Here is a 14,827-nt window from a genome sequence, read left to right on the forward strand (position 1 = left end):
TTGATGAGATCAGAAGTGAACGTCACGGTGATAACGTATAATTGTGTATACAATTCCCCATTTGTGGGGGGCTTTGTAAGTCCATGGTAATATGTCGCATTCAAGTTGTAATCAAATGCTTATGACAGTTGAAAGTCTCTTGTACAAGTTTCGCCTCTAAACGCCATGCCTCCAAATAAAACACTGATCCTTGGTCCATCATCTGAACTTGCTGTAGATAACAGCAATAATAAGCAAGACCAATACCGTAATGATTGCAATCGTAATGATTCGGTTCGTAGCCATCCTGTGAACATGAAGTCAGTGATCCTGATACTCTGGAAATATCAAAATGGCCACCAAGACCTAGGCTCCGTATCAATACCGGAGAGGTTCGAGGAAACGTCGGCTTCAAGTGTAGACATACCTTCTAGCCATGCCCTTCAGCGTCTTGATACTTCGGTCCGTATAACTCTCACTCTCCAGGAGGACTTGTCTCTGATGCTCGATTTGTTCTCTTTGAGTTCGCAAATCACCCAATGTTCCGGCACCAATCTGCTCCGTTTCCAGCGCAATCCTTTGGCTTTCACGAATTCTGTTGGATGAGCGGCCAAGTCTCTCAGTTCCTGAGAGCAACTGCTGGCGCTGTTCGAGCTGATCATCTCCGGTTGGATTATCGGTATAGCGTGACCCAAAAAGGGCGCGTCGATCGTCGGATAGGGATGTGAGTTTGCGCTTTGCTGCATCGATGTCGGTTTGGAAGTTGCGGTAGCGGGTGTTGATTTTCGATTTCAAGTTGGCGGGAATGTTAGGCTTCTCCAACTGCATTTGTCCGAGCTGATAAGATTAAGTATCAGCGATAAATTTCATTCAATTCCTTGACCATGGTCCCGCTCCATCCGGGTCAGAATGATGTTGTCGCATTGCGACGTGTAGGCAGCGACTTACCAGCTCGTTTGCTTCTTCAAGAGCACGCTCTGCTTTTGCGATCGAAGCTTTTCGAGGCTCTCCCGTAAGCTCAGGTATCTCATCTAGCTGCTGGTTCAAGTCGGCTTGCACCAACTTGAGTTCGGCTTCGTAGCTGGTGAAGCGCTCGGTACCGGCCTCGGTATCCATGAGGTTGGACATGTTGAAAGGCGATTATGCGAAGAGTAAAAGATCGGTAATGAATATGGCGAGCGCAGAACCTGGAGGCCTATTGGAGATGCGTAGAGAGGGTGGTTTGCCAGTCTGGAGAGACGAATCTGAAGTTGCGATGTGACGCTGTGACGTTCAAGGACCATGATGGGGCGCATGTTCGCCAAGTCCGCCGTCGATGTTGGATCACGTGCACTGATCTACACTTCAGCGATCACCCCTTGGGCGGATAGGGTCTTCCTTTCTTTTGGAATTATTGTTGTATCATCCGGCGAGACATTTGTATTTCATGACCATGGGAAAAGGTCTTCCTGTACACAGTTAAATGTAAGGAAACATTCATTCTAAGTTCGACTTAGCGCAAGATCAGCACAGCACATGGACAAACCGTTCCTGGATAACCATTTTGGCCACTTATATCGCTTGGTTGATTTGGCACGACACCAAGAATGCATTTAGGGATATAAACATTCTCGTCTTTTACCTCTTCCACTTCTTCCACTTCTCCATGCCTTCGCTCTCAAGCTTCAACAATTGTGACTAGCCCTGACCAAGCTGAAACGGGCTTCGCTTCATGTTTTGATGACCTCACCACTTCCCATTTAGATCACTGTTGAATTTCTCTAGTTCCCTTTCCAATTCTTTGAATCTCAACTGTTAATCTAGCTTTCTTCACTTTCAGCATCGCATTTTTAGCATTACTCTAGCGTTTTTCTTGCGTGATAGACCGTACTATCCAAAATCATGGAGAAAAAGCGTATTGCCATTGTCGGCAGTGGTGTTTCCGGGCTAAGTGCACTGTGGACACTTCGAAATTCAGGTCACGATGTTCATCTCTTTGAAAAGGAGGAGCGCCTGGGTGGTCATACAAACACAGCGATATGGTCCAAGAACGGTCAAAGTACACCTGTAGATACCGGTTTCATCGTCTTGAATACTGCTACCTATCGTACATCAGCCCTCCCCCTCACGCGATTGATAGAGAATAGACCGCTAATAATCGTAGCTAATTTCATTGCGTTCCTGGAAGCACTGCAAGTGAAAACCATGGCCTCCGAGATGACCTTTGGAATATCGAGAGACCAAGGCGCCTTTGAGTGGTCCGGAACCTCACCGTCAACACTCTTCGCCCAAACATCGAACATCATTAGACCCTCTTTCTGGCGTATGGTCTTCGACATAATCCGATTCAACCAATTTGCACTGGACCTGCTTTCTACTTCACCAACCGAACTATCGTCGTCTTCTCTGACGATTGGTGAGTACCTTGAAAGAGAAGGTTACTCTGATGCTTTTCGAGATGACTACTTGATCCCCATGACCGCGTGCGTCTGGAGCACGGGACCAGATAAATGCGCACTAGAGTTCCCCGCCCTGACGCTGGTAAGGTTCATGTGGAACCACCATCTACTCTCTACAATATCCGAAAGACCGCCATGGCTTACAGTGGAGGGGGGTGCCAAAAGGTACATTGGCGCCGTTCTGAGGGATTGCAAGGGCAAAGTCGACATCCACCTTGGGACCGCCGTGGAGTCCGCCACTAGGAAGGACGGAAAGGTGGTGCTCAAATTGGGTGGTATGGGAGGCCAGAAGTCTGATGTCTTCGACGAGGTGATACTGGCATGTCATGGTGATCAGACAAGGAACATAATGGGTCAAGCAGCCAACCTAGAGGAGAAGGAACTACTATCTGCATTCGAGACGACACCAAACACGGCTTACCTTCATTCCGACCTTTCGGTACGTTTGCCACATGTCTTCCGCTATGGAGTATCAAACTAACCAATATTGCAGCTTATGCCCAGACGACGTACGGCATGGTCAGCGTGGAACTACCTTACCACGTCCCAATCATCTCACGGACTACGTAACCCGGCTTCTGGAGCCCTGCAGACCGTGACACTGACATACAACATGAACATACTCCAAAAGCTACCGACAAGCGCTTTTGGCGATGTTCTGGTGACATTGAATCCGGAGGACCCACCGTTACCCGAGCTCACGCAGGCGGTTTACCAATATCGGCATCCACTGTTCAATTCGCGAATGATAGCGGCTCAAGAAAAGCTGGAAACCATCCAAGGAAAGCGAGGGATCTGGTATGCTGGAGCATGGACGGGTTATGGATTTCACGAAGATGGGTTTGCTAGTGGTATGCGTGTTGGGTTGAGGTTAGGTGGAGATGTTCCTTGGGAAGCGAAAAACGCGAAGTATAGTCGTGGGACGCGGCCGACGTTAGGTTGGAAAGATTATGCTGTGAGGACTGTAGTATTAATTCTGCAGCTGTTGATTGGCTTCGTATCAAGACTCTGGGGTGTATTGGAGGGCCAGAAGGGAAAGCGCTCGTATCCGGCAGCGACCAACGGACATTCCAAGCCTTTGCGAAAGAAGGAGTTGTAGCGGTACATTTGCGTTCGATAGTATTCCAGTATCCAGATGACTCCTCATATTGGCTGTTATGATTGTTAAAGATTCATGCTCATGCTCACGCTCACGATATTTGGCCCTGGATTCGTTCGGATGCTATTTTGTCATTCCATTGATTTTTAAGCCATCATGTATGCTGTAGCCATTGAAAAGTTGGCCTCCCAGTGCCGACGGCAACCCGTGTTTTCTTCCACGTTAGGTTATCCGAAGTTGATATAGCCCGAAGAAACGCCTCCATCCCATGCACACATAACCACTTTAGACCTCAGCAATTTCCCTGAGACGACGGATGGTGGACCTCGTAGCGGCGGCGGCGGGGGTGGACACGGTGTAGGCGCCTCCAGCGCTGACCTTGCGGCAGGCCTTGCACTCCCACTGTAAACTGTAAGCATCCAAGCAAGCTGCTCGTCATCGTTGTACTTACGATACCGACAGCCTTGCGCTTGACGGCAGTCTTTCCGCAGAATTGGCAGGTGGTGCGGGCGTGTTGGGAGATCTACCCAAGTGTTAGCACATGTATCATGGAAGTATGTATATTGATTGCCTTACTTCAATCTTCTTGACCTGCTTCCTCAAAGAGGCACCATAACGGGTACCGTACTCTGCAAAAGGTCAATATCGCTCTGTCGATTGTCGAAATCCATCGTGGGGGTTACGTACTTCCGGTGATACCGACTTTCTGCGCATTTGTTAGCCACGATCATCGCTGGAACCAATTCAGTCTTCGACATACCTTCGTTCGCTTGGTCATTTTGAGATATGTGTGGTGTGGACGGAGTGTGTTGACGGATCAATCTCGCGAAAGTCTAGTAGAGTTTCGTGGTTATGTGCGCAAGACAAACTAACTAAGCGAACTGCGCTTAGTCAGATCTCCAGAATCGGAGTTGCCAAGACTTTGCACCACTACCGTACGGTCACCGATCCTCCCACATATCAGGTAAATTGTATACCAAAGCAATGCAAACGAGAGTTGAAGGGAGTATGGTCTGTGATAATTAGTTGTTGAAACTTTTAATGACTTTCTATGACTTGGTAGCATGCATCGCGCTGAATATGTAAGACGAATGCACGGGCCACTAATGCCTTCTTGAGTCCGCCTTCAATCATAGGCTCGGAGCACAAAATATATCTAGATGAGCGTCATCCATGAAATTCGCATTATCTGTTTTCAAACGCCAGAAATTTAATGGACTATTGCCAGGTTTTCAATACAAATTATCAAAACCTGGATGGGGCCCATCGGTATATACCTCAAATATAGTTAATTGACATTCTACTTGAATAAAAAAGACTAAGATCACAATTCGAAAGCACTCGCTAAATGTATTGCAATATTCTAGGTGCAACCTCGAGTGGTAAATGTCATAAACGCCGATGAGATTTGACGCCTTGTGAGTTTCGACGATACTCACTTAGTTCTTCGTACTACCTACTTTCTCGCGCTGTTGGATCTCCTTTTCCTTCTGTGCCATTTGCTCTGCTTCGGTCTTCTCCCCATTACCACGGCCTCCCCAGATACTGCCAAGTTTCATCTTCTCCATCGCCCAATCCATAGTGCTTTGTTCATTCCTCTTCTTGACTTCATTCTCCAGATCTCTCGCTTCCTCGTCCTCGCTTTTTGCCCCTTTCTCCTTCTTCTCCCGCTCTTTGCGCTCCATCTCTTCTACCACACGCATCTCCTCTTCCTCGCGTTCGACTTCCTTGATGTCGATATCCTCGAAACCAATCTTCTTGAGGATTGAACCGGTGAGATATCTATATCTCAAGTGGCCGTTGACGAGCTCAGACACATCGACGTTCTGGACACCATGGACCCCCAATACTGGCTGAAGACCAGCAATACCGAGCTGAATCGAAGAAGTGCGGTACAAGAAGGCTAGAATATAGTCATTCGTGGAGAAGACATTCACTACGCGGCCAGAGACTACGCTGCGGATCTTACGCCAGTCAGCGGCATCAGATGGTGCGGGCGTTCCAAGAAAGACCACGCTCTCGATGAGGCCGAATGCTTTCCGTTTGGCCAGTGTCTGAAGACAAGTGTAAATCAGGCGCGACCCGAGCGAGTACCCTATCAAGGTAACTGGTCTTTCACCCTGGACTTTGTTGATGAGCGCATCTGCAAGGACTTCGCCAGCCCTATCAGCCCGGTATTTGGCAACCGAGAAAGGGTTGTCTAGTACGGAGCTGACTTTGAGAAGGCCTAATGGCCATAGTCCGGCAGACAATGCGCCAAAGACGGTTCTTTTGATGATTTGACCCTTAGCAATGCTCCATGCTGCGCTTTTTACGAAACTGTCCATTGAATTTCCGAGTTTGAGCATCGTCTCCAGTTCCCATCGAAGCGCGAACCCTTCTACAGTTGGATTTAGATAGCGCCATGGAACCACAACTTCCTCCTTGGCTGTGAGCCATCCCGAGATAGCAATGGCAATTCGAAGGCGTCGGAACTCTTTTTCCAGTTTACGTGGACGGTGGGAATGATGGATAGGAATAAATCCAAAATCTTCGACCTCCCTTGCATAGTCATCCATTGCCTTGCCGGTCATGCGTGCTCCGTACGCACCAAAGAGGCCACCAACGAGAACCGAAGAACTGGCCAGAGTCCCTAAGTATCCAGCGGCTGCAGTAGCTCCAAGCCCAAGCCCGCCCATTACGGTTCCTATACCTGCGGCAAGGAAAGGCGCAGCAAGACCACCAGTTATTCCAATCAATGCAGCGCCGCCTACAGAAGCCAAACCGACCTTCCATTTTCGAGAAGACGAAGCTTCAGCATTGGCTTTCTGGGTCTCGGCATCAGCATTGAGCTGCTGGTTGGCAGCTTCAAGGAGGCCTCTTGCTATTGTTTCTTCGTCTTTCTTTAGGGTGCTCAACTTGAGTTGTAACGAGCTGCAGAGATGAAGGAGAAGAAGTCTTGAGTGACCTGAATAGTGTTCCAAGCTTAGAAGGATCAAGACAAGTGAGTGTAGAACAAGCGCTCGTTTGCTTTCGTCCATTTGAGCCAATGTTGATGAAATGGGAGGGTAAAGCTCCTTGAACACAGCGTCTTCATCTTCGCCCTCGTCGTCGATGGTAGCAATGCTCTTGAGTCCAGTATCTTGACGTTTGACACCTTGTTCTACCTCTACGTCGTTGACAGATTTGCTCTGCCTGTTGGCCTCTTCCCGTGAGTTCACAATTTCACCGACTCGAAGAATGACTCGACCTCGCCATTCATCAAAGTATTTCAGCATCTCCTTTTTGAGATCTTGCACTTCCGGTTTTGCCAATTCTTTCTTTGCATCTTCCTCACGATCCATTCTCTCTTTCTTAAGCTTGTCCTCCTTTTCCACATCAACATCTCCCGGATGTGACGTTGCAGCTTTCAAGGCTTCCTCTTCTGATATGTTAGAGGATTTTGGGGATGTTTGATACTCTTCGGCAGTGAAAGTATCTAGGAGCGATTTCCTCATCGTGGCCGTGATTGTGGCGATCAGAAAAGTCAGCTCAGCGCATTGGTCTGCATCGAGGAGAGTTGTAAGGGAAGCTTCATCTTTGTGCTCGGTCGATTTAGACTTGCCAAAAGGCAAGTGTGACGCGAAGCTCATATTGAAGAGCGAATGCTGGATCCCTAGGAAAATACAAGAGATGCAGTTTCGGTATTTCTTGAGTACAAGCTTGACGATGCAAGTTCAATGAATATGCTGACCTAAAAGGTAACATGTTGCTTCAAGTGTCATCTCAGCCAAGATGACGTATTAGTGGCGGTATCGTGGATCATACGGGAAGTCTAAGCCGGATTAGGACATATGCATGTTATTCAGAAGGGAGCAGGCTCCCCAGGTGTATTAAATTAATGTTGTACATTATTATGGCAGTGAATATGAAGAGAAACCTATCCACCTACTTTGCCAGTCGCACGTGGTGGATTGAAATTCCTAGCACTTAAAAACACACCCTTGACTGCTCTAATATCACCCTTCAGTACCTCTATTTGATCATCCTTTCCATCTTTTGTTTTCGGCATGCCGTACGTGCTGCCATACAATCCCCCAATGTTCGAATAATACTGACTCTGGTAGCTCATATCTTGAAGGTAGCTAGTGAGCTCTGTCAGTTTAGTCTTCAAGGAATCCGATGCTGCGGCGTCGTTTGAACGGGTCGCTGAAAGCTCTTGTAGATGGGATGTTATGATCTTCATTCTCTTTTCATGTCCATCCACGACAGACTTTTCAACGTCAGATGAAGAGACCGAAGCCCTGCGGGATAATGATGGCGAAGTCTGCGTGCCAAAATCGCGATGGAAAAGCTCCGTAGGGTCGGAATCCGCTTCGGATATGTCATCGACGATGTCTGTCACATTGGGCTTTGGCTTCAGTGCGGGATCTTCTGAAACAACCTCCCGCAACCGTGTATTCAACTCGTTCAACTTATCATTCGTGTGTGAGGCAAATTCCTGGCGCGATTCGGCAAGGTTGTGTGTCATAGGAGCAATGATGAATTTGGCTAGGCCGTACATTGTAGCGGCAATGCCTCCAGCGGCATAGGCGGTGGTGACCAGTCGTTGAGTCGTGATTAGGGGTGGTGGTTTGGTCGATGGCGTAAGAAACTCTGGATACGTAACGATGGGCGGGATATCGCGCGTCTGGGGTGGAGGGCGTGAGGTCGACGCGGCTGGTTTTGGAAGAGCCTGTAACAATTTAGAATCGTAAATATGCGAAGGTGCGAAGTAATGCCAGCAACCTACCGATGGCCATGCTCTCTCCCCGTCTGTTGTCAATTTAGATAGGGCATCATTGTTTTCTTGCGTCTCCAATAGCTTCTGGATATGCTCTTGACTGAAGCCCTTGGACTGCAGGAACTCAATCTTCTTCTCCCGAGGCGCCTCCCGGATGGTAGGATCTTCCAGGAATCGAGAGGCTTGATCGAGTAGTGACTGACTCTCTCCTGCTGCCTCGTGCCTTTCTTCTGAGGGCTCCGATGATGCAGGTAACGCTGACTCTGCTTCTGATGTGCCCTCTGCGTCTACTGCGTCTACTGTGTCTGTTGCTGGATTCTCGTTCTCCTCTTTCTCCGAAGTCGGGTGTTGTTCCGAGCTTGTGACTGGCGATGATGCTTCTTCTGAATCGGACGATTGAGCGCGTTGCCACGCTGGGGCAGAGGGTTTATCTGACATGGTGGTCGCAGGAGGGTGTAAACTGCGACTATATGTTGAAGAGGTTCGAGGGTGTTGGGGGGAAAAAGAAGAAGGTCGTCTGCACGAGATTAGGGATGTGAATGGAACTGTTGCGACGATGCGACGGCTGGGCCGAGGTCTCTTCCAGCCTTGGTTGGTTAGCTGGGTGGCTGGCTGATTGGTTGGTTACTGAGAATGAGATGGAGTTGAGTTAAGTGCGCTAATCCGAATGTGGCGCCGCCGGATCGCGCTCTGTCGACGATTCGGAGAATTGCACGCCATCCGTTGTATCACCGCCGGTCTACGCATTCCCCGTTTCAATTGTTCCTACCTATCAAATAATTAACATTATTATTTTTTCTTTTCCTATCTGCTGAAATTATCCATATTCTTATCTATCTTTTTATCAATCATCCATCCTACTGACAACATGGTGGACCGCGCGGCGAAGCGCTTACGGCGGATCAGCCATGAGAACGACTCTGTTGGAGGGAACAACAAAGGCAGTGCCGGCCAGTTCAGCAGGTATGTGGCTATGTGTGGCAGGAATCTCGCCAGACATCCATCCATTCATCGATCCATCCCATTATTCCACAGCCGCCAAGTGTGACGTGGGGAGTACAAGCCCTGACTCCCTCGCCCGACCAGCAATTTACACATGCATGGTCGATATCAACCACACACAACCCCTCGTACTTCACCGCGACCTCGTGTCACCTCTTTGATCCCTGCGCGCATCGTCGCGAACATCTGAACTGAACAAACGCCATCCACTCCACTCTTTCCTATCCTGCCCTACCTGATTGTCTACTCATCACCCACCCGCGACGAGCGAGCCGACAACAATCATGCCTCGTCTACGGTCGCGCGCCAGTCTGACAGCTCCCAGTCCTGCCCAAACCGCATCTTCGACCCGTCCAAGACGTGGCACCACGAACAAATCCCCCCAAGCCGCGCATATCGAGCGCTCATCGCCCGAAGAGAAGCGCCAATCTATCCATCTCACCGTCAAGTCTTCGCCCAATAAGCTCCGGCAAGCAACAAGCGGAAGGGTTGCAAAGTCAAACGTGACTTCACATAACATTGTCTCTGGAAAGCGGTCATCGCGCAATAGCAGAGTCGTTCGGGAGGTCGACAGCGACGAGGATGAAGAAGAGGACGAAGAGCAAGTAGATGCAATGGACGTGGATGAGGAGGAGGAGGACGAAGATGACGACGAAGATGCTGAAGGTGAGGAGGACGATGAGGACATGGATGCTGAAGGCGACGAAGAGGACGAAATGGATATTACGCCTGCTCCCCGAGCAGTAACGTCAAGCAAGGAAAACGTTCGTGTAAAACCTCCTGTCATTTTAAAGGCACCACAAGACTCTGTCGAAGCCAAGGAGATGGCCATGGACGATGATGATGACGATGACGAGTTGTCCGAATTGGACTCCGACCTAGAAGATGAGGAGCAGGAGGAGGATGAGGAAGATGAGGAAGATGAGGAGGAGGATGCGGAAGGAGACGACGACGATGCGGAAGGTGAAGAAGATGATGAGGTGCCCGCTCAAAACGATGACGACGAAGACGAGGAAATGGATAGTGATGATGATACACCCAATTCCCTAAGTCGAAGCCACACGCCCGACTTGAGCAAATTGACCCGTAGGCAGCGGGCTATGGTGGAAGAAGAGGCCAGTGATGCTGCCCTCATGGCGCTCTCGAACGGTAAGCTCTGTCGTCAACAGTTTCAAAGATTGTAGCTGACTGGGTTGCTCCCACAGAGGCACAGAAGAAGAAGCACTTCACTGAAGAAGAGAATGCCATGCGTCGCGCAGAAATGGCCCGCAGGCGGAAGAATCTCAGTGAGAAGCGCAATGAAGAAGAGAAGGTTTGTTGTTTCCACTATTAATCTTATCAGCGCATGCTAATTCCAGCACCAGTTGGACACCATCAATCGCCTTCTCAAGAGACAGCCCTCCAAACGTCAGAAAAAGATCCAAGAAATCACTGAAGACGACCAAGAAAACGAACCCGAGGTTGAGAAGATCGACCCCCTCTATGTTCGCTACATTCAGAATGCCAATGGTACCAGCATGGCTATTCCTGAAGAATGGTTGCAAAGTCCCGCGGGGAATGTATTCGCTGGCACTCCAGCGAAACCCTCGAATCGACCATATGGCCGCCGCATGGTAGAAGAAGTGGCCTGAACAAAAATAGCACAAAAGTCTTGAAGACTGCACCGTTTCAAACCCCATTTCCAGGGTACGTGTGCCCAGGTTCTTTCAGATGCAGAGGTGTATGGCGTTTGGCAAGGGAGTTATTTCATTCGTTCTATTTGTACTCTGCATACCATCTGCGTGGACCGTACGTGCCTTATGGACTTTATTGGCAATGATATGCCCCAGATTCCAGTTCCCTTTCGATGCCATACCCTGTAAGATACTCTAGATAATCAGAACGCACGTTCAAGTGTGGTTTTTCCAACAGCCTAAGTTTCTAGTCCGATCATTGAGAAGGTTGCCCATTATTGAATTGCGTCATATCCATATCAAATGCATCTTTTGAACGGCAGACTCGTTGCTACTCGAAGATCGGGAGTGGAAGAAAATGTTAACAAACGTTCGCATCAACTCGGACAGTTTATAGTTTATCGTGGACGAAGAGTCCAAGAGAGAGACTTATCCTAAAAAGTCTATACGTAACTTGAAGAATGCCGGTCACCAATTCAATTCCTCACGACAGTTTGCGAAATTGAACTCTAGGCAACTGGAAGATTGGCCGGGAAGCCTTGTATTTGAGTATCTCCGAGTCTTCTTTGTAATCCTGAAACATATCCACATGCTATCGTACGATATATGAACGATTCAAGGCCTACGAGTATAATTGCTGCGCGAGTACAAAGTTGAACCCTGATTGTTTCTGTGAGTCGCGAAAAATCAACAAGGCCTCCCGACGGACATTCCAACATTTGGTGTACAAAAACCTAAAATATGGATTACACGATATTTTCTGGACATAAACCTCATGGAGTTGGTGTCCGTTGGGGTTAGGCCTAGGCGACGTTTCAGATATCAAGGGGTTCGTGTCTGAGGTTCACCTCCCGCTTACCCCTCGAAAGTCTCAGCGTTTGGATCGTCGCGGGGAAGGTTTGCAGGTTTCCTGGCTTTCATGTTTCGTCGCGCACGCCTGATTCATCTTCTTGTTAGCGTTCAGTTCTGGAGGAAGTCTCTGCCTGGTAGATACCCTGAAAGACGGGCCTTTGTGAAGCCGAGTATTCGGCCCTGTTGATGTTTCGTATAGTCACCTGCAGCTCTCTTCGTGATGTTCGTGACAATACTGCGCGCCATAGTTCCCACTGCAGGACGGTCCTATTATTGCACCCTACTATGGTTCGTGTCATGTCGTGCCCGTTCCGCCTATTGTTGCGGATTCAAATGCCAACTTTCGGCATTGTATGATGGGTGAACAGTGCGGCCACGAGACGGTTTACAGTTTGTCCTAATGAGAGCGATGCGACGAGCAAAACAATCCGGGATCCCGTTTCTTACGGAGTAAGCCGCTTTTTTCTACAAGTCTTCCAATCAGCTTGAGAGTGTCATGACATCCTGAAGGGTTCAAACACCCCCTGTGATTATTGCCCCGACAATCATACGGGCGACCAACCACGCCACCCATTCCAAGGCTGCTCTGACGCCTCAGAACTGCAACCCGCCTCCCCCATTCTTAGGCCAAGCTCGGAAATAATTCAAAAGCAGTAAGGTCAAGATCCTCATTTGTGGCCCTTCGGTGAATGGTGTGCATCATCACCTGCAGCAGTGCACATTAGGTGTTCGCGCGGTTCGCCTTCGTCTCAAGCTAAACGTAAACCTGGCTCTGCTCTCTCATCCATCACATTGTTTAACGACCCTTTTCTTTCTATTTCTGTATTCTCCCATCGTACTTCCGACTAAGTCGTCGTCGTTGTTCATGCAGTATGGCATAACGGCTTTGGCATCAACATCTCTTTTGTTTCTGCATTATGCTTGCTAGGCAGGACCTTGTAGCAGTTTCTCGTTTCATTGACTTTCATTGACCTGGTGTCGATTTCCTTTTCTTGTATAATTCAATCGCTTGTCCTTGGGGTGCTTTCTACGATATCGGGGTTCCTTACGATCACGACTTAATGGCTTCGCCTGCTGGCTTTCGAGTCAATACAGTCACGCTTGCTTTCACGGTTCTTGCGGGACTGGTTGTCTTTTTTCGTCTAATTACAAGAACTGCAATAGAAAAGAGGTTAAACCTCGAAGATGGTTTGATAGGATTGTCATTGGTAAGTTATGGGACAGGTTCCTTTTGGATGGAATCATAGAACACTAACACATTTTCTCAGGCTTTGTCCATAGGCCTTGCCGTCACAATAGGTGAACAAGTTCGCAATGGTCTAGGATGGCACACGAAAGATGTTGACGACGAAGTCCTAATGGCTACATTAAAGGTAAGCTAGCCATACGACTCACGGGGCCAATGCTAACTATGCGTTCTATAGGCGTTATGGGCAGGCATGTGGATGTACAATCTATCGTTAACCACGACGAAGGTGGCGATTCTAATCCAGTACCTCCGCATCTTTCCAACTCGTCGCTTCCGTCTCTTGTGTAGTGTCGTCCTGGGCTTTGTCACAGCCTATGGTGTGTGGACTCTTTTCGGAAGTATCTTCCTCTGTACCCCAGTCCACTTCTTCTGGGACAGAAGCCTTCCAGATGGAAAATGTTTGGATCAGTTCACCATCTGGTTCATTAACGCTGGTGTCAACATTGCTCAGGGCCTCATCATTCTCTGCATGCCAGTGCCTCTTCTTGGCCGACTGAACCTTTCAAGTGGACAGAAGAGAGCACTTATTGGCGTATTTGCAGTAGGTGGACTGTAAGTAATTCAACTTCAGCCATAGTATATTTGGTCTAACGAGTCTTAGTGTTTGTACGGTCTCTGTTGTCAGACTCCAGTCTCTGATAGCAATATCTACCTCCGATGACCCCACTTTCGATAGCCCAGCTGCGGCTGCGCTTATGGCTGTAGAAGCTAACTTTGGCATTGTTGCTGCAAGCCTACCTCTCATGAGGCCGCTATTGGTGCTCATGATGCCCAGAGCGTTCCCCAAGAATGAACCTCAAGGCCCAGTACTACGCCTTCCTGACGAAGAGCGACCAAAACACGTTCGGTCACATTCTGCCAGTACACGACCTTCCACGGCTGCATCATCTCATTACAGTCATCGCCGTACGAAGAGTGAAACCAGCGCGAGCGAGCTATCGGTCCTTTCCACGCCTCAATCGACAATGGCGAAGCCTGGATCAAGGATGCCTATGCCTACTCGGCAAGGAACAATTACCTCGATTAGGCAACCGCCCATGGTTGTTCCTTATTTACCACGAGTTCCTGAAAACATTGCATTGCTCAGTCCAATCCAATTGAGCAATGACCCAAATCGATACTCTTTAAAGATATCGAGTCCAACGTTTGGAAGACAACGGCCTAGGACACCTAAGACGCCAAAGACACCCAAGACGCCAAAAACACCACGCACGCCGGTTACGAAGCCCCTTCCTATCACGCCTTTCCCTATCCTCGCAGAATGATAGATATAATGATCGTAGTTCCAAATCTCGTCACCGTCTGGCCGCCCATCCTAGGGCCGGCCTCGAGGACGCTCCTTCTGGGTTGATGACATAACCCATATATACATCTCGCCGACTGGTTGTGTTCCCAATCTCAAACATATGTTCATTGTTTCGGTCTCCCCAGCTGGATTGACCTCTCAGTATAATGTTATGAATACGTATATACCCACATTCCTTCAAGCAACGATTGTATTATACTTCACTTTATCAACGCTTTAGTCATAACACTAAAAAAAAAACACGTTTATACACCCCTTTCGAAATTTTATTTTTATTGTGGTTCGAGTAACTAATGTATGTTCCCTGTGCAAGGGATCCACAACCACTTTCGCTTGACAGCGTATTCCCCACCCAAGGCGATGACTAGTCGAGCACCAATTTTCAGCACCAAAGAAATCGACAAAAAAAATCAAAAAACATACAACAGCGGGGATTCGCTGATGGTCACCCACTCAACTACTAGTCCGCCGGTACATTGCTTAAGTAT

The 14,827-nt window shown here is 48.6% G+C and overlaps 6 protein-coding genes across 6 annotated transcripts; 3 read left to right on the forward strand and 3 right to left on the reverse strand.

The window, feature by feature from the left end:
• Window positions 1-141: 141 nt before the first annotated feature.
• BU24DRAFT_420209 (V-snare-domain-containing protein) lies at window positions 142-1,585 on the reverse strand. The gene is made up of 3 exons (XM_033527424.1): window positions 928-1,585; window positions 407-816; window positions 142-286 (listed from the first exon to the last, which is right to left on the reverse strand). The coding sequence occupies exons 1-3, from the start codon at window positions 1,105-1,107 to the stop codon at window positions 199-201; spliced, it is 678 nt and encodes a 225-aa protein (XP_033385518.1). The 5' UTR covers window positions 1,108-1,585; the 3' UTR covers window positions 142-198.
• A 23-nt stretch (window positions 1,586-1,608) lies between these two features.
• Window positions 1,609-3,609, forward strand: BU24DRAFT_366788 (amine oxidase-like protein). Its single transcript, XM_033524318.1, has 3 exons — window positions 1,609-2,065; window positions 2,123-2,856; window positions 2,911-3,609. The coding sequence occupies exons 1-3, from the start codon at window positions 1,861-1,863 to the stop codon at window positions 3,514-3,516; spliced, it is 1,545 nt and encodes a 514-aa protein (XP_033385519.1). The 5' UTR covers window positions 1,609-1,860; the 3' UTR covers window positions 3,517-3,609.
• Window positions 3,610-3,649: 40 nt separating this feature from the next.
• On the reverse strand, window positions 3,650-4,444 carry BU24DRAFT_420212 (ribosomal protein L37ae). Its single transcript, XM_033527425.1, has 5 exons — window positions 4,277-4,444; window positions 4,204-4,222; window positions 4,093-4,145; window positions 3,968-4,039; window positions 3,650-3,918 (listed from the first exon to the last, which is right to left on the reverse strand). Exons 1-5 carry the CDS (start codon window positions 4,292-4,294, stop codon window positions 3,802-3,804), a joined length of 279 nt encoding a protein of 92 aa, XP_033385520.1. The 5' UTR covers window positions 4,295-4,444; the 3' UTR covers window positions 3,650-3,801.
• A 334-nt stretch (window positions 4,445-4,778) lies between these two features.
• Window positions 4,779-8,849, reverse strand: BU24DRAFT_366794 (DUF726-domain-containing protein). The gene is made up of 3 exons (XM_033524319.1): window positions 8,267-8,849; window positions 7,427-8,209; window positions 4,779-7,196 (listed from the first exon to the last, which is right to left on the reverse strand). The coding sequence occupies exons 1-3, from the start codon at window positions 8,693-8,695 to the stop codon at window positions 4,956-4,958; spliced, it is 3,453 nt and encodes a 1,150-aa protein (XP_033385521.1). The 5' UTR covers window positions 8,696-8,849; the 3' UTR covers window positions 4,779-4,955.
• Window positions 8,850-8,995: 146 nt separating this feature from the next.
• On the forward strand, window positions 8,996-11,196 carry BU24DRAFT_420215 (PAPA-1-domain-containing protein). Its single transcript, XM_033527426.1, has 4 exons — window positions 8,996-9,220; window positions 9,585-10,408; window positions 10,465-10,571; window positions 10,624-11,196. Exons 1-4 carry the CDS (start codon window positions 9,126-9,128, stop codon window positions 10,888-10,890), a joined length of 1,293 nt encoding a protein of 430 aa, XP_033385522.1. The 5' UTR covers window positions 8,996-9,125; the 3' UTR covers window positions 10,891-11,196.
• A 1,268-nt stretch (window positions 11,197-12,464) lies between these two features.
• On the forward strand, window positions 12,465-14,467 carry BU24DRAFT_145504 (uncharacterized protein). Its single transcript, XM_033521184.1, has 4 exons — window positions 12,465-12,992; window positions 13,053-13,157; window positions 13,209-13,585; window positions 13,635-14,467. Exons 1-4 carry the CDS (start codon window positions 12,846-12,848, stop codon window positions 14,296-14,298), a joined length of 1,293 nt encoding a protein of 430 aa, XP_033385523.1. The 5' UTR covers window positions 12,465-12,845; the 3' UTR covers window positions 14,299-14,467.
• The last annotated feature ends 360 nt before the right edge of the window (window positions 14,468-14,827 follow it).

The sequence above is a fragment of the Aaosphaeria arxii genome (assembly GCF_010015735.1).
Source record: "Aaosphaeria arxii CBS 175.79 unplaced genomic scaffold BU24scaffold_3, whole genome shotgun sequence".
Taxonomy (NCBI): domain Eukaryota; kingdom Fungi; phylum Ascomycota; class Dothideomycetes; order Pleosporales; genus Aaosphaeria; species Aaosphaeria arxii.